This window comes from Ammodytes marinus (genome assembly GCF_949987685.1).
Source record: "Ammodytes marinus genome assembly, chromosome: 12".
In the NCBI taxonomy this organism is placed as follows: Eukaryota; Metazoa; Chordata; class Actinopteri; order Uranoscopiformes; family Ammodytidae; genus Ammodytes; species Ammodytes marinus.
In genome coordinates, this window is record NC_137216.1 from 17,181,054 (window position 1) to 17,207,515 (window position 26,462).

Here is a 26,462-nt window from a genome sequence, read left to right on the forward strand (position 1 = left end):
ACGGAAAACTAGGGCTACAGCCGGAAGAAATCCAAATCCACACAACCTCCCAAGGTCCACAGTGGCAAGTGAGAATATAGTTGCGGTTGTAAGGGCTGCTGCTCCCCTGGCCCCTGTAGTAATGGTCAATCCCCTATTTAGACCTTGGTTGTGATTAATGTTATCGTCGGGGCGACGACACTTTTTAGTGGGGGTGTATGTGGGAATCATGAAGTAAGTCACGTGACTGTCACATGACCGGCCTGCCAATTAGGCAGGAAGCAATAAAAGTTTGCCGGTGTCAACACACTCCCTCTCGCTACTTTGCTGTGTGCACCTCGGCTCTCACCGGCCGTTGCTGCCTAGCGATAAGGACACACGTTTCCTCTCTTAACGGAGAGAACTGGGGCCAGTTCCGGCAGGTCACTGAACGTGACAAAGGGTTGCTGTGGCCAGTAAGAAGCCCCATTACGGAGTGGAAGTCCCTCACCCCTCCTTCCTGAATTGCTGGGCCACAGGCAGGACTAGTGTGTATGTTGGGGCTACTCATACAAAGGACCAGGCCAGCCACTGTTTTCTACTGTTTTTTTATATTTTCTTTATGTTTGTTTTATTTTGGTAGAACCCGTTAGTAGCTCTTATGGCTAGAATTTTGTGACTCAGATTACTCTCCTTCTACATTTCAGGGATCTCTGTACAAGGCTGGGCCCGTGGCGACACATGTCTAAGCTTTCTGTGGTGGGACTGCACGGTTTGACACTTTATGTATTGCTAAATGCACATTTCTTATTATTTACTTCTTATGTTACATATTTTGTAGATAGTGCATGTGTTTTCCCTTTTTGTTTGGTGTTGGCTTTTGTTGCTTTCGTTTCTTTTGTCCTCCACAGTGGCTATTCAGCGTGCACGCGCGGACCAGACCTTTTTTATACCAAAAGGAGAGTAATGCTGTCATCTGAGACGTCTACTATTGCATCCCTCTCTTAAGAGGGTTTTAATCTATAGTCTTCAATAAATAAGATATATTTTTGCACCAATTCATGCCTCCATCTCATTGTTCATGTTAGGGGAAGATACATCGGTAAAAACGACACACTCATAGCTAATGTAAACGGGTTCCTCCAGCCCATCAAATTGGAGGTGGCGTTGTCAGGCATATAAGGTAATATCTTACCTATGGTTACCACATTTTTGGCGTTGTCGGCAGGATAAGGTAATATCTTACCTATGGTTACCACATAAGTATACCTCACCAAACATTTTGTCAATGTGATTCCACCAGACGGAGACAAATTCACGCACAATAAGACCTTTACAACATGATTTTCATCATATGCTTTTCATATGCTGCTGCAGGTGCCTAGCTAATAGGAGCACCTGTTGTGACCAGTTTATAATAGGCCCCCTTGTTGGCCATGAGTTTGACATGTGTGCCTTGTTCTATGACAGCTCCTTGAGACATCACAGCTATGTTGTCTGCAGTCTGGATGGTGGACAGCCGGTGAGCGATGACAATGCAGGTTCGTCCTTTTCTCGCCTCATCCAGAGCGGACTGGACGGTCTTCAGGAAAACAAACAAAGCTTTGTCAGTAACCATCTCCTTAACCCTCATCCTACCGACGTATTTAACATACATGTACCGACGGGGGCACTAGAGACCCCAAGGAAAAAATACTTGAAGAAGCCACCATCAAAGGAAACTGTCTTCTGTAAACATTATTAGTTATGTAATGTAAATAATGTATTCTGAGATAAGATAATAGTTTTGCTGTCTGTCAACTTTAAAGTAAGGAACTATGGCAAAGATAAACTCAATAAATAGTTATTTTTATTAAAACTACATAGGCAGAATTGACTGGGGTCAAAATAACCCCAATACATTTGTGTTTTAAAAAAGCAGAAATTAGAAGACAATCAGAAACTAAATAGAATAAAAAACATTGATATAATAAAAGATGTTAATCTCGGTATGGATGAGGGTTAAGTACTTTCTCTTTATATCTAATGTAAATATTTTGAGATGTATACCATGAAAAGATATAGGCTACTTATAACAAGAGAGCAATAACCTACAGTATCTATTACCTTTTCACTCTCTGTGTCCAGGGCAGAGGTAGCTTCATCTAGTAGTAGGATCTTGGGGTTTCTGATGATGGCCCGGGCAATGGCGATGCGTTGTTTCTGTCCTCTTGACAGCTGGGATCCCTGGGCACCAACCTGTGTCTCATATTTCTTAAAATTTGCACATTTATTGGGAGAAGTGGAGAAAGCAAGGGGACACAAGGTTAAAAAGAAAGAAAGAATTGTGTTAACCTGAACCGCTACTATTACAATGCTTTTTATCATCACAATATAAAGTTCAAGTGTTACACTATCATTGAGGTGTAAATAATCTGTCACACACACCAAGATCAAACTATATCAGATATAAACTAAGACCATACTGCATTTTCTTCTATACAATAAAGCTGACAGTTTTCAGAGAAACGTACAATGACAGTGCTCTCTCTTTTTTATGCAGTTTAATAGGTAAATTATGTTGAGTAATGTCACACTAACTTAAAATGTTATCTTTAAGTAAATTGTTTCCACTTACATCGGGCAGAGTCATTACAAACTCATGAAGGAAGGCTTTCTTAGCGGACTCAACAATCTCCTCCATGCTGCATGTGGTATGTCCATACTGAATATTCTCCGCTATGCTGCAGTCAAACAACACCGGCTCCTGGGACACTATGCCAATCTGAGATCTCAGGAAGGGCACATTGACTGTATGAGATGGGCGGCCATCAATCAACTGAAAATATAAGGGTCATAATTATACGACAGAGTTCCAAGGGATTAAAACTCCTTTTGTGATCATACAAAATGGACGTCTACAAAAGTTCACATACCACTCGACCCTCATCAGGGTCATAGAACCTTTGCAACAGTTGAACACTGGTGCTTTTCCCACAGCCGCTGCTCCCAACAAACGCCAACGTCTGACCAGGCTTTACAGACGCGACCAGGCCGTTCAACACCTGCATATCTGGCCGCGTAGGGTAGGTGAACTTGCAATTGAGGAACTCTATTTCACCTTTGAAGTTATCCTAAAGATGGATAACTATCATTAGGCTTTATCATTTGACATTAACACTATGACAAAATGTCATCCTGGCATGTCTGATACATCCTATTTGCTGAATTCACAAACCCATTTCTCTCCTTCTGTTTGGCTTATGCTGATTTTAGGAACTCGGTCCAATATCTTGAAAAACTGAGCAGCAGCGGTTTTGGCTTTGGCGTAATCTGGAGTGAAGGAGGAAGCCCTGCCCAATGCTGTCCCACTGATAACCACAGCTGAAATCACCCTGGAGAAACACCACATGAGCGCTGGGTTGATCTTTTAGTTATCGCGTAACAAAGTACATTTTAATACAGGATGTGAAAAAGAAAAGTTTCTCCATTGGAAGAAAATCGTTTTACCAACCTGAAAACCAACATGTATGGTAACCCCTCAGAGCTAACCAGATAACCTCCGTATCTAAAGGAGGCAGCATACGCCATGAAGATGACACACTGAGCAAAACCAAAACAGAGCCCATAGATGTTGGCCTTCTTCTTGGCCGATTTATACGGAAGCTCGAGTTTCTGCTCATAGGATTCCACAAATGAGCTCTCTTTGGCCAAGCCAGCAATCGTGCGGATGTTGGCAAGAGCCTCGCTGGATACCTGTGGTAGGGAAGTTAAGATCTTATACTGCAGCCTTTGGTTTCTACGGGTAATGTATATATGTCATTGGGCCAATATGGCCATTTCTCTGCTGAGCTTACCCGACCTGCTTCTTCCATTGCTTTTTTATCTTCATTTGCAAAACCTGTCAGCATTTTGGCTTGGAACACCCCAGACAGCCCGATGAGTGGCAGGAAGCACATAATTACCAAAGTTAACTTCCAGCTGAAGTAGAAAGCAATGATAAAGGACGCTCCAATGTTGGTGAAAGAGTTAACGATCATGCCAATCTGAGATCCTGTTGCCTAGGGAAACCATACCAGCAACATGCAAAATATCCTTGTCAGTGTATTTTATAGAAATAATGTGAAATATGGATACAGGCCTTTTAATCCATTGCTTACCCCCTGGACCATGGAAGCATCTGTGGCCAGTCTTGTTGTAAGAGCTCCAGGGCTGTTTATGGGGTCATCAAACCAGCCAATCTCCTGCCTTAACATGGCCTGGAAGCCCACTTTCCTTAGGCGGCGAGTCAGCAGCTCTCCAGACTTAGCGAAAGCATATCCCTGGTACATTAAGCGGGATTCAATGTACAAATCCTTGGTTATTCTTTTCTGCTTAGTTTTTTAACAAGTTGACAAAGAGATGTTTGCTCTAAATGTCTTAATTTAGTTTTAAATTCTGATGCAAACCTGTAAAAACTGGGAAAAGAAACTGGTCACAGCCACAACGCAAAACAGAACACATATCCCGTTGATCTGCTCCCTCTGTTCGTTCAAGTCGCGAATGGCAAACGTCTGCAAACAAATACAGTGGTTATATAAGTCATTTGCATTCCCTAAAAATGACATCAGCTTGTGACACAGAGCATAATCCCTGGCAAGCAATGGAAGACAAAGAAATAAACAACCCTCACCCCAAGAATCTGGCTGAACAGGATGGCATAGATGGGGTTGACAGAGCCATTGAGAGCAGCTCCTAGCGAGCCCACCAGCATGTAGGGCCATTCTGGTTGGTTGTACTTAAGGATACGTGCTACTGGGGCAGGCTCCACATGTTCATCTTCATCTTCATCGTCCTCACATGTCTGTGAAAGAATATGCGTTGGAGCTATGTCCGAAAGGATCTTGAGGCTGCCTGATGAAGGGTCAAAATCACTTGATAATTTGCTATGAGATCGCAGTCGAACGGAGCTCCTACAGGAGTAATATTGAGAAACATCAAGTTATTCATTGTGGCATCATTATATCTGTTCATTGGTCTTTTTGAGACAGATTTTGCTCTACCGTTTGCTGGATCTGCAGCTTCCACGACTAAAACTCCTCGCTCTTGGATCAAAGTCTTCACTGATCACATCTGGCCGAGAAAAAAACATAAATCAATACAGCTTAACTGAAAGAAATAAAGCTTCCGTCGCACTTTCACCGACACAGGATATGACTTCCCGCTGACTCCTGCTGAGTGCTTTGAAATGTGCTCTTTCAGAATATTATTTAATATAATAGCTGGGAGCTGAATGGTTGTCCTGTTTGGTTGACCGAGTACTAGGCTATGTACATTTTGCCAATATGGTATAAATGGTGAAATTGAACGTGTTATGTTATAAATATTCAATGTTAAAACTTTTAAAAAAGATATTTTTGATAAAATTAATCTGTAATGACTATGATAATTTTTGCAGCTCTACTGTGGGGATGAGCAGCCCGGCGTTAATCCTACCATATGTTGTTTTGGATGTGTCTTGGTTCTGCAGGGTGACCAGGGTGAAGTAGACACCTTGCCTTTCTAAAAGTTCACTGTGTGTTCCCGTCTCCACCGCTTGTCCATGCTCAAAACCAATGATGACATCTGCGTTTCTAATTGTGGAAAGACGGTGGGCTATAGATATTGTTGTTCTGCCCATGCGCACCTGCACATAGACCAGTAATTAGGGCGTAGTTCCACAAGACATGATGTGTTGCTGAAGGTAATGGTCATAGTGCACTTGTATATTTTGTCTATGGGCAGAGAGTGGTTCACCTTATCCAGTGCCTCCTGGACAACAGCCTCACTCTCATTGTCTAAGGCAGATGTGGCCATATCCAGCAGCAGGATCTTGGGGTTTCGAATGAGAGCTCGAGCGATAGCAATCCTCTGCTTCTGTCCTCCACTCATCTGTCCTCCACCTTCTCCCACCAAAGTATCAAATGTCTGGTAGATAAGAAGCAGAAAGCAACACAAATTCACATATGTGTCTGTGAAACTGTTGTGTGCACTGCACTGTTATTCTTCTGTATTGTCCCACTTAAATGTGTGTATATGTACCTGTGGCAGTTCCATAATAAAATTATAAGCATTAGCCTCTTTTGTTGCCTGGATAATGTCTTCCATAGTTACTGCAGGTCGACCAAAGCGGATGTTTTCTGCAATGGTTGTAGCAAACAGCACTGGCTCCTGCTCTACAACACCAATGAGAGATCGGAGCCACTGAATGTTTAAAGTACGAATGTCGTGGCCGTCCAGAGTCACCTGAGAATGACAATAACAAATGTTAAATTTTCACTAAACTTCAGACTTTCAGCTGATGTCTTTAGTGCAGTTGGGCAGATTGTTACCATTCCTTCCTTTGGGTCATAAAACCGTTGGATGAGCTGGATAGTGGTGCTCTTTCCAGTTCCGCTCGGTCCCACAAGGGCAGTGGTTTCTCCTGCTTTGATGTGCATGCTCAGATCGTTTAAAATCTGAAAAAAAGTAGTTGTGGCAGAGTTGAATTTTGAAAACTGGGAAATGGACACCTAATAAAATGTAATTGAAGAAATGTACCTTGACTTCAGGTCGGGATGGGTAGAAAAAAGTGACCTTATGGAACTCAATGTCACCTTTCACTTTGTCTAATTTGTGACCGTCTTCTGAGAAACAATCAATTTCTGGCTCCTGTGGAAGCAACAGCATAGACCTTTATTTTATAACCAAGATTTTTTTATTCCCAATCTGGGCTGTATTTGCAATGCAAGAGCCATAGGTTGCAACCTTATTTTACCCGGTCGATTGTGTCAAAGATGGTCTTTGCTGCAGCACGACCAGAAGCGAAGGCCTCCAGGCAGGGTGAAGCCTGGCCCAGGTTCATAGCTGCCATGAGTACTCCAAAGAATACCTGGGGGAAAAAAGTCACTGTCTTTCAAATACTTTTACTTTAGGTAATCAGAGGTTGAATGATATAATCTTACTTACCTGAATAAGAGTACCAGGAGACAGCTCCTTGGTTTCGATGACTAATTTAGATCCGTACCAAAAGGCCAAAGCGAAACAGAGGAAAATGATGCACCACAGGTATCCTTGGAAAATGCCGATTATCGTGCCCTTTTTCAGACCCCATTGCTGTGCTTCCTCGAGGTTTCTGTCATATCTGTGTTTTCAAATCATGGAGTCATGGCTCATCATTATTTGCAAAAGCAGAAAACGCTTCTTGTGAGCTCAGAAAATGACCAAATACCTCTCTGCTTCTTTTTCCTCTCCGCCAAACGCCGCTACTGTTCTGATGGACGACAGCACCTCGTCAGCAACTGCCCCTGCCTTTGCATAGGCCTTCAACTCCCGTCCTGTCAGTCTGGCCACAGCCTTCAGAGACAAACAAATTAAATGTCACATATTGTGCAAAATTTTATTTTTCATGGCTTTTCAACATTAATATAGGTCCCCGGTGTGACTAGAGTCGCCCAAAGTATTAGAAAAAACAAGCCTCTCCCTTTTTCCCCACCCCCACCTTTCTGAAAACCTGTGTTTAAAAAGCCCGGTCAGATTTATCTCCCCTTATGACGTCACATTGCCAACCTTACTTAGCACTACATCCACCTAAGCACACCCCCAGATACCCCTGAATCTAACTGGCAGTTAGATTCAGGGGCCAATCAAAGTAGACTTGTATTTTGGAAGGCGGGGCTTAAGGAGACAAGCTTTAAAAAAATAGAGCGTCTCAGACAGAGGCCGAAAAGAGGAGATTAAGCAATGGCACTATGATAAATATTTTGTAGTTGAAACCCATATTCAAAAAATGTAACCTGAAAAGGAGCTTTATAGCCATACGTGACCTTCAAAAAGCCACTACAGCAATGTCCTCTCTTTTGAAAGTAAAGAAATCTTTCAGTTTGATTCACAACTGACCCCTTACCATGGCCATGAGTCCGGCAGCTAAACCTATCAGCGGGCTCACTGCTATGACCACCAAAGTCAGTTTCCATCCACCAATGAATCCGACCATGAAGCCAAACACGAACGTAGAGATCCTCTCGATGAAGATAGACACCTGGTCAGCGATGGCATTGTTGATCTTGTTGATATCACTGCAGAAGGAACATTCTTCTGTTTAAAACTCTTCCCCCAGCTTGCAGTTGCAGTATATTTTCTGGGGTCCATTCACAAAAGGTGTTAGTTTGAAGAATAGAAATGAGTCTGCTGAGACAGTGCTAGCAAGCGCGATGTGTGCTTGTGTATGGTCATATCCGCGCGAAAGGCCGCGATTTGCAGTAAATAAATGTCCACATGTGTCTCTGTAGGCTATTTAAAAAGAAATCAAGCAAGTAGACTAATAATAACATTAATGAATTATTGGTTATCGCATCACAGAAGGCCTATTGGCCTATAATAATAAAAAAACACACTTAATATAGAATGTTTAGTAACATAATACACTATACAGTCATAACCACCTGTTCCCCAGATCAAATGCCCAGACTCACTCTGATATCCTTGTGTTCAGTTCACCGACAGAGTTGCAGTCAAACCATCCAATCTCCATTTGCATTACCTTTCTGAAATAGGTCTTCCTCATTCTCTGAATTTGTCTTGCAGCCGCAGACACCCAGAAGACAATCTACAGTGTGAACAATCAGAGCGGTACATGTCATACCCTTCTATGCCCCACTTCATCTCTGTCTCTCTGCACTATCAATACAAGCATCATGCCCAAAAAATAATCTTGAAATAATGTTCTACACCATCAAAAGCCAGAAATACTCATGAGGGTTTGAATATGGCAAACATTAAAAACTTACCTGAAAATAACTTACGACCAGAACTACTAATCCAATTCCAACATAATAATATGCAAACATGGTCATCTCTGCTTCAATATCCACCCTGCATTGAGAATTCAAATGAGCAACAGCAGATGTTCAACAACAACGATCACATCAACCATTAATAACTAAAGACTTACCCACAGACCACAGTGCTGTTTTCAGCTGTTTCATAAATGGAGCCATTTTTCCAATATATGGTGTTGTTGTTGCATTCTTTGTTTTCGTCTTGCAGTTCTTGAACCTCAAGTTCAAAAGCCACAAACGTGTTTGTCATCATGCCGTACACCAGTAGCATGAGTGGCGCAGCTGCACCGTGGATAAGGGCACATAAACCCCCCACAACCATCATAGCAGTGTCCTTGCCAGTGGCAAATCGAAACTGCGAGGTGCAAAAAGCAAATTTTACTTTTCCAACACTTCCAAGAGTAAAAGTAGTAATTTGACAGAAATATTGTAACAAAAGTTCTACTTCCATGCTTCGTATTCATATTGTGTACTTTTCTTTATCCTTTTTCTGTAAAATAATGGACTACTTCACCTTCTTGGGCTACAAAGAGTTCAAATAAAACCATCTGACAACGTTAGCATGGAAAGAACTCTTCAGTAGAAGCTGATATGTAAAGAGTAAATCTCTACTTCTGCACTGATCATGTTTTAGTTCCTGCTTCAACCTGGTTTGAATGCACTTATTGAAAGTCACTTTTGACAAAGGTCTGTGCCAAATGATGCAATGGGAAATTTACTTTCCAACAGTACAGTTAGTGACATGAGCAAAGACACAGTATTTACCAGCTGAAAGTATCCAACACTCAGCATGGTTCCTTTTTCCTTCTCATGTCTGTAACACACGTAGGGAATTGTTAAACATGTTGTGATCTGAAACAATGTTTTTTGTGGGGTATGTCAATCTTGCAATACAAACTTACCCATTCTTAATGTCTGTTAAAAAAAGAGAGAGAGTGAGTGAAAAATATATTTTGAGTTACCTGTAATACTTGCCTTTCTATGTATGTATTTGCATCACTTACCTTTTCTATCTTCACCTGGCTTGAATGATTTCTTCATGTTTACTGCCCTGACTCAGGCACGTGTCCTGCTGGCGAACTGTGGATTGACAGAGAGTAAAATAACATTATATTTTGGATGTAAATCACTGGTTCAACACAGTTCAATTGGATAACATTTTCAAATGAGATCAAAAGAATCTAGTTTTTGAGTCATTACAGTCCACGACGTAAACAAAGTTTAAGTAAAACCTAAGCATACAACTTGGAAAACTTGAGGTAATATTTATCTAATGGTTAAGTTAATAATGCCTGACACTGGGCATTGAAACACCTTGACTGACCAGAAAGACACGTTCTGTTGACACATCTCTCTTTTACATTATTTTAGAAAAAGTAGGTGTATTTGAGTATAAACTATTGTATTCACGTGAAAATTATGTAGCCCCTGATAAAAACAGCAATAACCAGAATCCTGCCTCAGAATTATAAACAGTGCAGCAGTTTGTAGTGGAATAAATCAAAAATATACTGAACCTGGACTTCTCACTGACTTTCTGCTTTCTTCAGAAATCCACCAACACAACTGAGGCTCATCATGATAAATTCCTAGCTTAACTATTATATTTTCAGTCAACCTATGCCTCTCCTTTCCCATTATCTACAACTCCATTAGACTGATAAGGCCGTGTCAGCATTATGACCTTTACTAAACTTTAAATCATTACACCATGTTTTGTACTCCTGACAGCTGTTAGCTATGGGGCTGCTTCTCCAAAAACAAACCCAGCAGGAGATTTTTTATTATAATTTAAATGTAGCTATATATAATTGTGAACCATATTTTGCTAACAGAAAAAAGCATCCCTTGGTATGATTGTGTGTTGTTGTTATCCAGAGTGATTGTAAAATGGGGTTAATGACCACAGGGCCATTAGTTTTATTCTGGTGCAGCCTTACAGTAATACAGACAAAATCCATTTGAAATGAAAACTTGGTCGCTATGTGTCATTAAAATGCAATACAGCCTCATGAATCTTCAAAAAATGCCACATTTTATCCAACATTATTCAGTTTGACAAGGCTAAATACAGTAATTAGTTGCTGGTCTAGGCAAATCAAAATTACATCATCACTTATTAACCTGGCAACTCTTTGTATTCACATTTCATCTGTTTTAGGATCCGTTTTTAATTTTGTGTGGCAGATCTATCATCAATTTCTGACTTTCAATCACCCTACGTTTTTAGCATGGTAGAGTTATTTCCCGGGTTGACAGTATTAGTAGGCTACATAAAACAGGGATTACAGTTTTTTTCGATGGCTAAACCACAGTGGGCACAACTGGAACGACAAGTGCAAAACTCTAACTACACTATGCACAGCAGCGGTTCATGTGGACCAAACTCTAGATCGTTTTTCATTGCTTAAACACAATTTTCAAAACTTTACACACTTATCTCATGGCTCAGAAAAACGGCATTGGTAGTGGGTTGATGAAAGAAGACGCAGTTTGAGGCAGATGAGGAGGTCTCAGGAACAATTCTTTTATTTAAGCAACAAAACTCATCCTGCAGTCAAAACGAAGCCAATAAAAAGTATTTTATCAAATAGAGGTACATGCACAAAACAAAAAGCTATGAAGAATTCCTGTAAACTAAAAACCCGACTCTTCCTGAATTGTGGTGGCTTTTAATCTGCAAATCTAAGTGAGTTGATTGGTCCTTAGGTCAGTAAGCTCCACCTCGCCTAACTCCTGATTGGTGGACCCTAACTAACTCTGGCCTACGGTTTCAGAGGACATCTGGGGTAATCATCACCTGAAGGTGATATGCCATTTGGGGCCGGGAAGTCTGATTCAGTAACTTTAGGACAATCCTTTTATTATGTTATAATGTGTTTTATGTATTATAATCTTGCCCCTGTAAAGCACTTTGAGTGGCCTTGTGTCTGAATTGTGCTATATAAATAAACTTGCCTTGCCTTGCCTTGCCTTAGCCAGGGGCCAATAAACTAGCCGTTAGATCTTCACCAAACTGTCCTAAATTGCCCTCACCAAGGACCTTCTCGGAGCCCTCTATTGTGTACAATTTAAATGATCTGCAGATCAGCCTGCTGGATTCCTCAATTTACAGTTTTTTACGATCGCACGAACACTAAAATCAAAAGTATGACACAATTATCAAAACCTTAAACTCGAGAAGCAAACCATTGGCCCTATGTGCACCACTATAAGCACAAAGTCAGCCTCACACTTTTTGCAAAACAATACACACAGTGATTTGCAAAACACTAAACACACTTAAACACATTAGACACAGAAGTTTATCATGATGACACATCATTGCAATTCCAAAGACTGTCAAACTACCAAACACATGAGCCAATCAGTAAACACAACCCCCAAATGCACAAACACATGATTGCTTTATTCTAGACACACCAATCAGGTTCAAGCACTATACAAATGCAGCAGGTAAGTTCACCTGCCTTTACAGTAACCAAAATGGAAGGAGTCAGAATAACAGTGAGAGTGAGGGGGTTGAATCCACAGAGGAGATGGGGTCCTCCTCTGTCATGCCAATATTAGCCATTACAACACACCTCACATACTCACATTTTTAGACTGATTGCAAAACATAGTCAGAGCAGGTAAACAAATGCACCAGACGCAATACATTGTCATTTGGGACAATGTGTCATTCCACCATGCTGCTCTGGTCCAGAACTGGTTTCTACACCATCCACAGTCCACAGTTCACAGTTCTATACCTTCCACCATACTCTCCTTATCCAGTTGTTCTCTGCATGGCGGTGGAAGGATGTGGATGAGATTCTCTGGACAGATCCAGCTAGACGAAGAGATAATGTCTAGTATTTTCTAAACTGTATTTTCTGTTTCCTTTATCAGATGATTTAAATTTATTTACAGTATTATCTGTAATTTGTAACCTGTACTGGATACAGTATTGTATGTGTGTTGTTATTTGCTGGGATAACAGTGTTATGCAGACTACTGCACACATGTTTTGTTATGATTTTCCATGTTGGCTGATTTGGGTGCATGGAGAGAAATTAATTATATTTTCCTCAGTCTGCAGCATTGGGCTTGTCAAGTGTTTGGTGAACTTATTGTATATTTGCACTTTCTCTGTGTACTTGTGATACATTACTCAAATAACTGAGAAGTAGAATTACTAAAAGTGTTTAAGGTTAGCAACAGCAGTGTGTAACTGGTTCAGACATAATTAAGTGATATGAAAAGTGTGTGTTTCACATGGTAACAAAATATGTTTTTTATAAAATAGTGTATAGTTTTGAAAAGAGTATTTCATTTTGCAAAGGGTCTGAGGTGTTTTGGTAATTGAGTGTTTGGTGGGCTAATTGTGTGTAGTATTTTGAGAAATCGGGCCCTGTTTTCAAAATTGTGCTTAAGCAATCGAAAAAAACTGTAAGCAATCCACGTTCCTATCCTGCACACACATATACCCACGAGAGCTGCTCCTCTCCTGATTATCAGTAATCTTAGAATGTGTCATAACGAAATACACTACACATTAAAAGTTTGTAGTTTGTGTATTGGGGTTTGATGCTATTGTTTGTACTCTGAGTGTGTTCTGAGTGACAGTGTGTGTTATCTCAAAGAAGCTGTTTCATAGTGTTTGCTGCACTGAGCCTATTTTGCAGGTGAAGTGAACTGTTCAGCTCCAGTGACTTTTGGTAGTGCAGACTGTAGATAGAGTTTTGCACATTGAGCTACAGTTGTGCCCACTGTGGGTTAGCAATCGAAAAAAACTGTAATAAAATATGTGGTTTATTACAGTGGAAATTAAGACATATTGATCGATATTAAGATTATCCTCAGGGGGTAATGCCCGCTAGGACAAACAGTGGAGGTCTCATGGTTCGGAATTTGCACTTCTTTACAGCCGGCTATTATTTACAACACAGGGGATTGATAATACCACAGGAGAGAGGGACCGGTGTGTGTGTGTGTGTGTGTGTGTGTGTGTGTGTGTATGTGTGTGTGTGTCTGTGCGTGTGTCTGTGTGTGTCTGTGTGTGTGTGTCTGTGTGTGTGTGTGTGTGTGTCTGTGCGTGTGTGTGTGTGTGTGTGTGTCTGTGTGTGTGTGTCTGTGTGTGTGTGTGTGTGTCTGTGTGTGTGGTGTGTGTGTGTGTGTGTGTGTGTGTGTGTGTGTGTGTGTGTGTGTGTGTGTGTGTGTGTGTGTGTGTGTGTGTGTGTGTGTGTGTGTGTGTGTAGGGAAGTTGGTGTTTATAAAATGGTATAATGTTTGCAGCTCAGGCAATTGGAAAATTCTGTAAATTGTTCCGAAAGACAAATTTTCAAAAAGTGTCCCAATTTAACAATACTCACCCTATTATTTAGGATTCACTGTTATTGTGTTCACATCTGATTAACATAGGAATTAGTAGGCCTACATATTGGTTAATCTGTACATTATGTATGGCAGAGCATTTAAATTATGTTAATGATAATAATGTATATTATTTAGACTGATTATATTATTTTATGTTTCTGTTTCAGAACCACACACTTACCACACACGTTACACACGTGCTTGCAAACTGTTCAATAAATCTGTGAAGAGATAATCCTCATTCCGTTGCATTCTTACCGATGCACCACAGTGGTTACCAACTCATAACCAACAATCATACAGTCCTCCATTACAGGCATGGAGACACCTGCACTAGAAGTTGTAAATCAAATTGAATCAAGTTTATGAATTAAAAGCGTATCTAAATTTTTTTTGCGCCTATTTATCTATCTATCTATCTATCTATCTATCTATCTATCTATCTATCTATCTATCTATCTATCTATCTATCTATCTATCTATCTATCTATCTATCTATCTATCTATCTATCTATCTATCTATCTATCTATCTATCTATCTATCTATCTATCTATCTATCTATCTATCTATCTATCTATCTATCTATCTATCTATCCAATCATCCATCCATTCATTCATGTCTGTCATTATGGTGTAGTGTCAGGCAGGGGGCACTCTTTCCTCACACATCCTTCCTGTGGGAAAGAGTCCGGAGGAGATCAGCTCAGTTCCCGGAAGTGTCAGTAGGCCTAGCTTTCAAATGAAGTTAGAAAAGGGAAACAGTCAAACTTTCTCCTTGTAAAGGTGTGTCACCTGGACGGTCGCGCTCTGCTTCGCGCAGGAACTATACATGTAAGTTTATCTTATCTCGTCTTATCTCATCTTTTTTTTCTTTAGACAGATTTTCCCAAGCTCGTTCTAGTCCTCCTCCTGCAAAATGGATGTTAGTAAATGATCCTGCTTGTAAATGTTGACGAAAGGGCCATTTAGTCTGAATGTCAAGCTAATAATGAACACATTGACGCGACTTGATTCGCTTCTGTATCATTTGAATATCGTGTGCAGGGTTTGTATCAGTATTATTGTCTGAATCATGTCTCGTGTGGTAGTAATGTGTTTGAGATTATGTCGGTCACTGGTCTGGTTAAAGTTTGGCGCGTGAGCATGTTTGTCTGGTTTATAATTTAAGAACCCCAGAAGGAATATGATTACGTTTTGAAACGTTATTTTTCCTAAAAAAAAAAAAAAAAAAAAAAAAAAAAAAAACATTGGCTAGACCTATAGGCTATTGATTTATACCTTACTATCTATGATTTATACGGAAGGTTCCCCTTAAACCGAGGTGCATGCATGCAATTCTTTGAAGACTGGCTGAACTTGTTACACAGAAACCTCGGGCACAACCTCGGGCACATTCTCCACACATTCAATCATTTACCTTACAAACAATAAACATGTAAGCAATAAATCATGTAGTCGCCGGATTTGGTGGATGAGATGAATAAGACATGTTTCTCTTTTTTTCTCTAGCCTATAAAACGTGAAATGTGGCCGTCACAGTTTCCCCGAGCGTAAGGTAATACCTTTTTAGATTTTTGTTTTGTCCATCCAACAGTCCGCTATCACATGGGGCATGAAATGCTCAAAAGATGATTGAAGAATGACTTTGAAGAGGCTTGAATCAGAATTTTCTTTTGGCATGGCTTAAACAAAATTAATTATGAAAATAATTTCGCATTAATTAGGCCTACCGTTTGATTTGATGAGAAACTATAGCCCAGGGGTCACCAACACAGTGCCCGCGGGCACCAGGTAGCCCGCAAGGACCATATGAGGCGCCCGCAGGCCTGTTCTAAAAATAGCATAATAATCTGTTTCCCACCTTTTTTAAGTCATTGTTGATAATTATTGTGAGAAATCATTAACATGATCAGTGTATTCACATAGATGAATATCATTAATCATTAATAATAATATATAACTAAAGGCAAACTGAGCAAATTTGTTATTTCAGAAGAGTGTATCAATCTGGGTGCCCTTCGTATGACTCAGTACCCATGAAGTAGCTCGCAGGTTCAAAAAGGTTGGTGACCCCTGCTATAGCCTATACCTGTAGTTCCAGCAGCTTTCATAGGTAGGCCTACTATACAAATGTACACAAACAGCAATTGTTATACCATGGATGTGGTTTGTATTATTGTCATCAGTTTGAAGAAAATATATAGGTAGGTGGAGGTGTATAAAAGTATTAGGAGATTGAAAGTTTGTTATTGACCACGTTAAGTGGCTAAGATCCCCTTGAGGTTCATGTTGTAGTTCACATTTCCAATTTGTCATCCAAGTTGCTTTAAAAGTCGTAATTATACATTTATAAAAATCTATTTAAAAAATCAATGTAATTTTCCATCTGATGAAGACGTGTTGCAAAACGAAAGCTCAAGAAGAACAGCAACTAAACCTTGTGGTGTGCGGTGACATTGTTTTGTCAGCAGCTCTGACAGACTGGTTTTCACTTAACCATTCATCATCACCAAAGGCTGTCAAAGGTCACGCAAACAGTATAATGAGGTGGTTTCTTCTTCTTCTTCTTCTTCTTTTCACGCAGAAAAAATGTACCTGTATATGTCTGGACTTGTGGCCGTCTGTGGTTCATGGTTCGCCTATCGCTGGTACAAGGAGAGCAAGAAGGTGGCCAACAGGGACGAAAAGTATGTCTACGTGACGGGCTGTGACAGCGGCTTTGGGAACCTCCTGGCCAAACACCTGGACAAGCTGGGCTACCGGGTGATCGCCGCGTGTTACACAGAGAGGGGAGAGGAGGAGCTGAGTAAGCAAGCCTCCGACAGACTCACCACCACACACCTGGACGTTTCCAACTCGGAAAGCGTTAGCAAAGCAGCAGCTTTAATCAAGACTCTGGTGGGAGAGAAGGGTGAGTGGCTTGGCACTTTCACATTACATTGGGTTAGTGGGTGTTAAAGGTAATCTCACACAACTAAGAGATAGCTGTAGGGATTTCACTTCTAGGTGATGGTGAGGTGAGCATTTGATGCAGGGTTCCCGCATATCCTTAAAAAGGCATTGAATTATATAATCTAAAAATAAGTCTTAAATCAATCTTTCAAAAGTCTTGAAATTGCTTAGAAATAGGGAGAATGACTTTTATAAATTCTTTTCTTTTTCTGACGATGCAAAAATCTCTAAATAATTGCTAAAATGTATTTTTGTTTCTAAATGGCTTGGTGATTTAAGTGACACATTTTTAATATTACTGGAATTTTAGTTTTCTATTTTGAATGACCTGAAATAAAATAATAACTTGCCAAGTAAAAACAAAAAAAATGTATCTCTCCATTTGAAGTAGAACGTCAAATTTTACTTGACCACACACGCAAAATTGTTCCCAAACCCAAAGTAATTCATGTCTATTTTTCTCTTACATTTTTGGTTATCATAAAATTGGTCTTTTTCAAGTTTCATCTTCTTCTTCTGAGTGGCTTTTTAAAAAAAAGTCTTAAACGCCTTCTATCTAAGATGCCTTAAGCTGTAGGAACCCTGTGATATTGTGATCATTCTTAGCTCCTTGTGATTCTATCTTTTTCTCCCCAGGCCTATGGGCGGTGGTGAACAATGCAGGAGTGTCGGTGCCGTCAGCTCCCACTGACTGGCTGACCATAGAAGATTACAAAGGAATGCTGGCCGTCAACCTCTGTGGCGTGATCGACGTCACTCTGAGCGTCCTGCCCTTCATCAAGAAGGCCAGAGGCAGAGTGGTGAATGTGGCCAGTGTGTTTGGGAGAATCAGCCCGTTCGGTGGACCCTACTGCGTGTCAAAGTACGGTGTGGAGGGCTTCAACGATAACCTGCGGTGAGATGAGATTAGAGATGCACCGATACATTATTTTTCTAGTGCGATACGATTCCGACATCTGGCTTTTGGATATCGGCCGATACCGATACTGTCCGATATCATGATTATTATACATTTCTTTGTTGGTGGCGATGTTATGTGTAAGGTTAGGAAGCAACACAGCAATTCTAATTTATGCTTTGAACTGTTTGAATGCAGAGAACCTCAGAACTCAACTTTTGAATTGCTAAGTTCTAATATTAATGTGTGTTACATCACATAGATATGTTCCTGAAATGTTAATTTCTTTGATAGTTAACATATTTTAGATATATAATAATAAATTTAAAAAAAAACGATATCCGATACGTAGATTGGAGCCTCATCGGACCTGATGCCAATATTGGATCTGATCGGCCCCATCCCTAGACGAGATGCTTGTATGTGAACGGTAATATCCCCGAGTGTCTTCTTGACTTAACAGCAATCCCCCCTGCTTTGTGTTTCAGTCTAAACATGGCACAGTTTGGAGTCAAGGTGGTGTGCATTGAGCCAGGCTTCTTCAAAACAAATGTGACTGATACAGCGCTGATTAAAAATAACGTGACGCAGCTCTGGCACAGGTTACCTCAAGATTTGAAGGAGGAATATGGATCTGGTTTCTTGGGGATATGTGAGTTACTGCTCCTTTTTTTTAATTATTATTATATATATAATAAACTTTCTTCTGCTTTGTTTTGATGGCTGTAGCACCTCCGATGGAAATTATTTTGCCAGGTTGCTTCAAAATTACAGAAACAAAAACAAAGAATACAAAATACGTGAAATATAAGTGTTATTAACTTGGATATTGTGCTGTCTGTTTCCAGGCAGGATACCTAGAGATGTGATGTTTTAATGGAAATAATACACACACAGAATGTTGCATGTTTCAATCATCAACTTTTTCATCAGGCAACTTCCAGTCCACATACACCCCAGATCAAAACATTTAATCATTATGGGCATTTGTTTTGGCTGTTTGCCATATCCAGATTATAAGCAGAGAGGGTTTTTTTGAGCAGATAAAAAATATAACCCTTATGTGCTGAATTCTGTCCTTTCATCTTTAAGTGTCTGATGCCCACTGGTGGCACAGAAAAAAATATTCACATTCTCTTCTCAAGTGAAGAAGTCATTGAATTTTTATGCAACTGTCTACTCTTTTATTTTAGTTCCTTATAGATTTTCAATTATATTTTTATTTCTCAATATTTCTTTTTTATTTCTTGATATTTATGTACTCTTTTATATGAGTCGTTCATCTTGACAATATCAGCGATGTTGTCCCTCAATTTCTCAGAATTAAATAATGTAAATGTTTTTTGGGAAGAACAATGCAATTTGGTATTAATTTTAGAAGTAAAATGTTTATTTTGTGGTAATTTTATGCTTACCTTTTTTTATTATTATTTTCACATTTTTGCCAGTTGAGCTGATCCACTGAGCCTCTGAATTATTATTTGGTAGTGAATCAATCAATCCATCTATGTCTATAATTGGTGCCATATGACATTACTCTTTCCCAGGAAATTATTAGGAACTCATTAGGAAATAGTAGGACCGGCATAAAGTGACGCCCTGTACGCAAACCACGCGCTTAGAAATGTTTTTGCCTCTTTCAGGTCATAAGAAGTTGGACGACCGTTTCAAGCGGCTGACAGACGGGGACCTTATGAAGGTGGTGGGCTGCATGGAGCACGCCATCTCTGCCGTCCACCCCCGCACACGCTACTCTCCCGGCTGGGACGCCAAGCTCTGCTGGCTGCCCCTGTCCTACATGCCCACCTGCATCGCCGACACAATACTCCTCAAAGACGCGCCCAGACCCGAAATGTCCGTGCTGTAGTTATTAAATCTATGTCCAATCGGTTACTGAAGAACATTTTTTTGGTGCTACTTTGATGATGGCTTGTGTTTCTGTAAAAAAAAAATGTCTCTGCAGTAAATTGTTACATATAAAGTTTTATACAGTGTCATATAAACATTTTCTAAATTGAATAACATGTTGGCCGCTTTATTATGTCCTAGTCTCCCCTATTGAAAGGGCATTCATCTCAGATAAAGCCTTTGAAAACAGACAATGGTATTTGCTTCAGCGATCCTGGATGATGTTTGTTGACAAAATCACATTTTGTCAAAATCAGTGAATATCTCCTCGCGATCCGCTTATTGTCCGTACTGTGTGTGGCCTGAAAAACACAGCCTAGGCTTTGTAAACGGGTTTGTAAACAAAGGGGATGCACCGTATCTAGCAACACGCCCAATAAAAGGGCCTAGGCTGCGTATTAACACTGGATTTCTTTTCAGCACACACACACAGTACGGACAGGTAGCGGATAATGGGGAGACATTCATTGATTTTTGACAAAGTGATTTTGTAAACAAACATTTTCCAGAATCTCTGACTACATTTTAAGTCCAACTATATGTATCTTAAACACAGCTCCACATCTTGTCACACTTGTAAAGCTATTGTTCTTGGTGGACTTAGGCTCCTCTGTTTCTGATTATGTGTAGTTAAGATTGTAACTAGTTGTTGTCACATGCAGTAACCTTTGAGCTTAGATGTTGTGTTGTCAGAGTGGATCTCAGGTAAAGGGTGACAACGGTTACCAAAAGCAGGGGTCATGTAATCTGGTGTAGTCTATTACACAATCCCCCCCCCCCTCCCCCGTGGTGGTGAAACATTTAGTCTCGCTTCCAGTGTTGACGGAGACGAGTGTTTCAGTAAACTCACATAATCCGATGAGGAAGACAGAACTGTAGCCATGGTACGTTTGCATTATTATACATTTTACCTATCTTAAATTGAACTTGAGGCACATTCAGAGCACCTACATAGCATTTAGTGAATGTTAGCCTAAATATATTTAGTTATTACATTTTAGACAAGAAGATTGGACTGATAAAACTATTACGTTTTTGTTTTAGTTTTTTATGTTGTTTTTGCACAAACCAGCAAAATGAAATCTGATGCCATCTAATGGTTGATGGGAAAATGTTGCATTAAAGGATTAGTTCACCAAAACTGAACAAATGTATCCTTTTTTCCTTTTGTAGTGTACTGTGTAGACATGCAAATAGGTTTTGTTTTTGTCTAGAGATGATGTGTGCATGACAAACAACGTTGAGTTTATTATGTTTGGGTATAGTACAGTGGTGGAGGAAGTTTTCAACCTTTATTAAGTAAAAGTTGCGAAATTAACAAAGTGATACTCTGGTAATCATTGTTTTAACTGCAGATATATCAGAGAAATTACTTAAAGTATCAAAATAGAATGTAGTCATAATGTAGGGAAATCTAACCTCTGTGTTGTTCAATGCATTTATATGTAAGAGTTGTTATAGCAACGGTTGCATAGTTTAATATAACAGATTAATATAACATATTTTCAAAACTGAACTTGTGTTTTGTATAATAAAGTTATAATCTGAAAACTGGTTACTACAGCTGATGGATACATGTTATCCAAAGTACAATGTTTCCTAGGGAATTTGATGAGGCCATAAAATTGGCACACTCTCAGGTACCTCCAAATTGTGCTGAAGTATAGTAGCGGAGTAAATGTAAATAGTGTTTACTCTTGTTATTTGGGTGAACAGACCCAGTATTTGGAATAGTCCCTTTTCATCCCATTTAAGCCAATTGAATGGATAACATAGCTTTAAAATGAATATATTACAGGAATACATTTGGGCCTACAACATCATTATACAAACCCTTGCTATGAGAAGAATATTGGAAGCCTCATGTCTAGTATGTATACTGCCATGACCAAATTAACCCACTAGGGGGCCCCAGAGCAAGAGGAAATTTTGGTAGCAGATATTGAGGAATTTGCAAGATGGACATCCTGACAGGCCTTTGTAACTGATGTACTACAGTGCTTCATTAATACAGCTGTATCAGTATTTAAGCAGCATTTTACTGTTGGAGCTGGTGGAGTTGGGGCTCGTTTAAACAGCTTTTCTTACAGTACAACCAGTTTTGAGCAGTTGTGTCCCAACCTGAGGGTCGAGTTCCACCAAAGGGTCACAAGATCAATCTGAGGGGTCATGAAGCAATTGATGACCTAGGAGAGGACATGAGAAGTTTATCTATAATTTCTATGTGAAATATTTGATAATTGTAAGTGCATGTGTCGCATTGCAATTAACAAGTTTGTTAATTTGGCATATTTACGTTATCTTGACGCTATTTACGCCATAATTACGTATTGCGGTACGGTGCGGTTCAGTACGAATACGAATATGTGTATCTATTACACCCCTAGTATTTTGGGTGAAACTGGTGCTAACAACTCAAAGACATCCGTGCAATTTAAGTCTATCAAGCCCCATGTTCTCGATGTTTAAATGTTGTCTGGTTGTGCTTGTGTCTGTGGTTGTGTTTTTGTTCTGTTGTACTCTGTGTATGTTAAGAAAGCAATGATGCACTGTGCCCAAGACAAATTTTCCCACAGGGACAATAAAGTTGAACCTTGACCTTGACCCTGATGTAACAAGGAGCCTCACCTACTGATGATTGTTTCAGGTCACAGGTCAAAAAGGTTGAAAACCGCAAGTTAATTATTTAACAATGTTTTTTTTTAATGAACATGTTTAATGTAATATTATCCAAAGAGTAACTCAAGCTGATACAGTTGGTGCAGTAGGTAGGCCTAATATTTGAGTTACTGTAGTCGGTTGCATTATGTATTTAATGTTTGTGTGTCTTGAACTGAAGAAATGATTCCCCTGTTTTTCCACTCAGGTATTGACTGACAATCTAACTACATATGTATCAGAGGTAACATAATGTTTGCACTATTTTCATAAATTATCATCTGTTTTCCCATTTTTTGTTGTTGAAAATCACTTGTGCAGAATATTGAGAAGAAGAAAAAAGATGCAGAGAGAAATTGTATAGCCTATCAGTTTCTAGGTCAGAGGTTAAAGACGTGTGCTGTGTGTGTGTGTGTGTGTGTGTGTGTGTGTGTGTGTGTGTGTGTGGGTGTGTGTGTGTGTGTGTGTGTGTGTGTGTGTGTGTGTGTGTGTGTGTGTGTGTGTGTGTGTGTGTGCGCGCGTGTGTGTGTGTGTGTGTGCGCGCGCGTGTGTGTGTGTTTCAGGTGATTCTGTCACACCCAGCCTTCACCTTCGCTTTGCTTGTGGTCGCTTTCGCCGCCGTCCGATGGCACATCAGAGATTCCTACAAGGTCTCCGGCTTCAACACTAAGCACGTGTTGATCACGGGCTGTGACAGCGGCTTTGGGAACCTTCTGGCCCGTCAGCTGGACCTGAAAGGTTTCCACGTGATCGCTGCGTGTCTCACGGAGAAAGGTGCTGCGGATCTGGCAGCGGCGGCCTCCACCAGACTCAAGACCCTTCTGCTGGACGTGACAGACAGCGCGAGCATAGGGAGGGCCGTGAAGTTTGTGAGCGAAGAGGTCGGAGAGCGAGGTGAGCTTAAGGGGGCAACACCACCAAGATAGGGTGCCAGTCAGAGTGAGGCACTGGAGGAGATAAAGAGGCGAACCTGGACCGTCCCATCATCAACTCATCATCCTCCTACTGAAAAATACTTAGGCTACCTCATAGGCTGCAATCCAACAGCCAGGAGAACAGTAACGCTTCTTTAAACATAGATCTGAACTGAAGAAGTTGAAATAAATTCTGACCATGGGGTCAACTTTACTGGATTTAGTGAACATGCTAGCCATGTCTGTGTGGGCTGGGTTGAGAAGTGGTAATTACTTTAAAACCACACTGACACTACAGTACGCACTAAATACTAATCTCCATAGTATTTCGTGATATTTTGGCATTTCAATATTTATTAGATAGGTAGGCTGGCCTACCATCATGGGGGGAAAATCAGCCATATTTCATAGAAATGCTTCATTGGTTATTTGGCTGCAGCAATATCAGACTCTCATTCTGCTTATCATAATAACCTTTAAAGAGTCAGCTTTTTTAAGTTAATCTTTGCGCTGGTGTCAGTACAGCAACAAAAAAAAAAATTAATCAGAATAAATCAATTGTTTCAGATTAACATGAAAATGTGTCATAGAAAGAAACACATATGCACATGAACTGTATGTGTAGAGATGAAACAGTTGGTTAGACAGATAGTTAATTCTTTGATATTCGATTCATCTACGTATCTAGCCATCTGACAATTATTGTCAAAGGTTTCCTGGTTCCAGCTTCTGTAACCCAAGGTCTTCAGCAGACATAATGGTATATTTGGTTGATCTTGAAGAGTTTAGGATAGGTTCTATAAAACAAGTAATTGGTCACCTTGTGTTGTTGTGGGAAATCATAATTGACATGTTTCTCTTTTTTATAGATGAAACAATGAATCCATTCAAAGTAAAAGTATCATTGGTTGTAGGCCTAATGTTAAAAATGAATTATTAATGAGATAAACAATAAATAAATACATTAATGAATAACCATGGTTCTTACAAATTGCCTTCTCAAACACACAGACATTTGCCTGTTTGTAGCTGGTCAAATGAGGACTGTGAAGTACTTCTCTGTATTTTATAGATGGTGGCACATTTAGAATCAGCCTAGTTGGTAACTGCCCAGATCATTTCTGATCATTGATAGGTTTAATGACTTGACTTGAATTAAAAACATTATCTTCTATTGACAGAGATGTTGTCCAATGTATGTATATGCTGGTAATGACCCTGCCATCCTTTCCCTGCAGGTCTATGGGGTCTTGTGAATAACGCTGGTAGGTCCGTACCCATCGGCCCAACAGAGTGGATGCAGTTGGAGGATTTCACCAAGGTTTTGGATGTGAATCTCAATGGAGTTATCGGGGTGACCCTCCTGTTTCTGCCACTGCTGAAAAAGGCTCAGGGCAGGGTGGTGAACGTGGCCAGTATCCTGGGTAGACTGTCCCTCACTGGTGGTGGCTACTGCCTGTCTAAGTTTGGAGTGGAGGCCTTCTCCGACAGCCTCAGGTAGTGGGGAGAGACCACAGATCTGTCACACGTCGTCCTCAAATTCAACTACAGATGCAAATGAGCTACTAGCTAACTCTGGTGCAATTGTTTTTAAATTGTGCGCCCTTCCTGTCTGGGTCAGCAAGTCATATACTGTAGAACAAAAATATATATCGCAAAATATCAAAAGTAGAAGAACTGTATCATTACTATTTATGGATTTATGAGATTGTTGGTACAGATGCATTTTACTGTTACTGAGCAGATTGAGGTGGATCTTCTATTAACATCTTTTATATACAGTTAAGGTGTGAAGTCCATAAGTTTTCAACTTCATTGCTTGTTTTAATATTATGTAGCTTTAAAATGATAACTTAACTATACCCTTCAGATAGATGTAGTCTGAAATGTAATGAAATAGAAGTATAAAGTCAAGTAACAAGCAAGCTACCTCAAAATTGTACTTTGGAACAGTACTTGAGTAACATATGTTTATTTTATTTCCACCCCTGCATTCAGTTGCAAAAGAAAACTAGAGTCTCTACTTTTAAAGGAATGGGGGAAAAATGTTTTTAAAATTTTAAAATATGGTCTGCTTCATCTTTCCAGGAAGGACATGCGACCCTTTGGCATCAAAGTGAGCATCATCGAGCCCGGTTTCTTCAAGACAGCTGTCACCCGGCTGGATCTGATTGAAGGCGACCTTAGGAGGCTGTGGACGCGCCTACCTCAAGACGTCAGAGACTCCTACGGACCAACATACTTTGATGAATGTGAGTGGGAGTGCAGATATTCTCATATTCATCATAGGACAACAATATATTCTAAGTGGCTTCTCTCTCTGTTTGTTTTTTCTCCCCAGATGTGAAATCTCAGGATTTCTCCATGGGCATTCTTTGCAGTCCAGATATCTCCAAGGTGACCAGGTGCATGGAGCATGCGCTAACAGCCTTTCATCCGCGCACGCGTTACGCCGCGGGCTGGGATGCCAAGCTTTTTTGGATTCCTCTGTCCTACTTCCCAGCGTTTGTGTCGGACTTTGTTATTAACGTGCTTCTGCCCTCGCCCAAAGGAAAAATAAACTGATAGTCTGATGTGACGTTTGTACAAAAGAGAAACAGAGATGTTTTTTTTTATGTTGTGACAATAAGGTTAAAAATAAAAGTGTCAAGACTGTTTTACAAAATAAGAAATTTATTCATTCATGTCTCAGCAGCAGCGATTTTAACCATAAAGGGAATTTTGTGGATGATCACAGGTACAGTTTTTTTATTTGTCCTCATTATGATACAAAATAAATCATATCTGTAAAGTTTAAAAATCGATTTGCCGTTGTTCTTCCGGTCATGGTCAACTGCATAAATTCATTTCCGTGCCACAAACATGAGCACGTTTCAAGTATCTTTCCAAACAATTTTGGCCATAGTTCCATCATCATTACGACACAAATGATCATGGTGATTCAAAGTCATAACGTTTGGTGGGAACATAAGGTGGAAATTAGTCTGATTAGGTACAAT

At 40.0% G+C, this 26,462-nt stretch overlaps 3 protein-coding genes across 4 annotated transcripts; 2 read left to right on the plus strand and 1 right to left on the minus strand.

Moving 5' to 3' along the window:
* Positions 1 to 1,339: 1,339 nt before the first annotated feature.
* On the minus strand, positions 1,340 to 14,452 carry abcb11a (ATP-binding cassette, sub-family B (MDR/TAP), member 11a; the record flags this gene model as incomplete). The annotated part of the gene is made up of 27 exons (XM_080038448.1): positions 1,340 to 1,540; positions 2,065 to 2,211; positions 2,576 to 2,776; positions 2,874 to 3,071; positions 3,176 to 3,332; positions 3,452 to 3,693; positions 3,795 to 3,998; positions 4,098 to 4,259; positions 4,386 to 4,490; positions 4,610 to 4,889; positions 4,980 to 5,049; positions 5,413 to 5,602; positions 5,713 to 5,883; positions 5,998 to 6,201; positions 6,288 to 6,413; positions 6,496 to 6,606; positions 6,713 to 6,826; positions 6,904 to 7,078; positions 7,166 to 7,290; positions 7,841 to 8,012; positions 8,409 to 8,542; positions 8,724 to 8,808; positions 8,888 to 9,129; positions 9,540 to 9,588; positions 9,794 to 9,854; positions 12,527 to 12,606; positions 14,391 to 14,452. The coding sequence occupies 27 exons, from the start codon at positions 14,450 to 14,452 to the stop codon at positions 1,340 to 1,342; spliced, it is 4,068 nt and encodes a 1,355-aa protein (XP_079894574.1).
* Positions 14,453 to 14,834: 382 nt separating this feature from the next.
* Positions 14,835 to 20,995, plus strand: dhrs9 (dehydrogenase/reductase (SDR family) member 9). 2 transcript variants are annotated; one of them, XM_080038353.1, is made up of 6 exons: positions 14,853 to 14,964; positions 15,643 to 15,688; positions 16,718 to 17,044; positions 17,722 to 17,980; positions 18,472 to 18,635; positions 19,627 to 20,995. In XM_080038353.1, exons 3-6 carry the CDS (start codon positions 16,723 to 16,725, stop codon positions 19,848 to 19,850), a joined length of 969 nt encoding a protein of 322 aa, XP_079894479.1. In that variant the 5' UTR covers positions 14,853 to 14,964; positions 15,643 to 15,688; positions 16,718 to 16,722; the 3' UTR covers positions 19,851 to 20,995. The 2 variants fall into 2 exon arrangements, with proteins under 2 accessions (XP_079894480.1, XP_079894479.1); XM_080038354.1 differs by lacking the exon at positions 15,643 to 15,688 and having other exon boundaries at positions 14,835 to 14,964.
* Positions 20,570 to 26,028, plus strand: rdh1 (retinol dehydrogenase 1; the record flags this gene model as incomplete). The annotated part of the gene is made up of 5 exons (XM_080038449.1): positions 20,570 to 20,596; positions 23,113 to 23,443; positions 24,702 to 24,960; positions 25,552 to 25,715; positions 25,805 to 26,028. The coding sequence occupies 5 exons, from the start codon at positions 20,570 to 20,572 to the stop codon at positions 26,026 to 26,028; spliced, it is 1,005 nt and encodes a 334-aa protein (XP_079894575.1).
* Between the last annotated feature and the right edge of the window lie 434 nt (positions 26,029 to 26,462).

Coding starts and splice junctions, on each gene's coding strand:
- dhrs9 (XM_080038354.1), top strand. CDS start 16,723: ATGTACCTGTATATGTCTGGACTTGTGGCCGTCTGTGGTTCATGGTTC. Junction 17,045..17,721: donor GACTCTGGTGGGAGAGAAGG/GTGAGTGGCTTG, acceptor TTTTCTCCCCAG/GCCTATGGGCGGTGGTGAAC. Junction 18,636..19,626: donor ATCTGGTTTCTTGGGGATAT/GTGAGTTACTGC, acceptor TGCCTCTTTCAG/GTCATAAGAAGTTGGACGAC.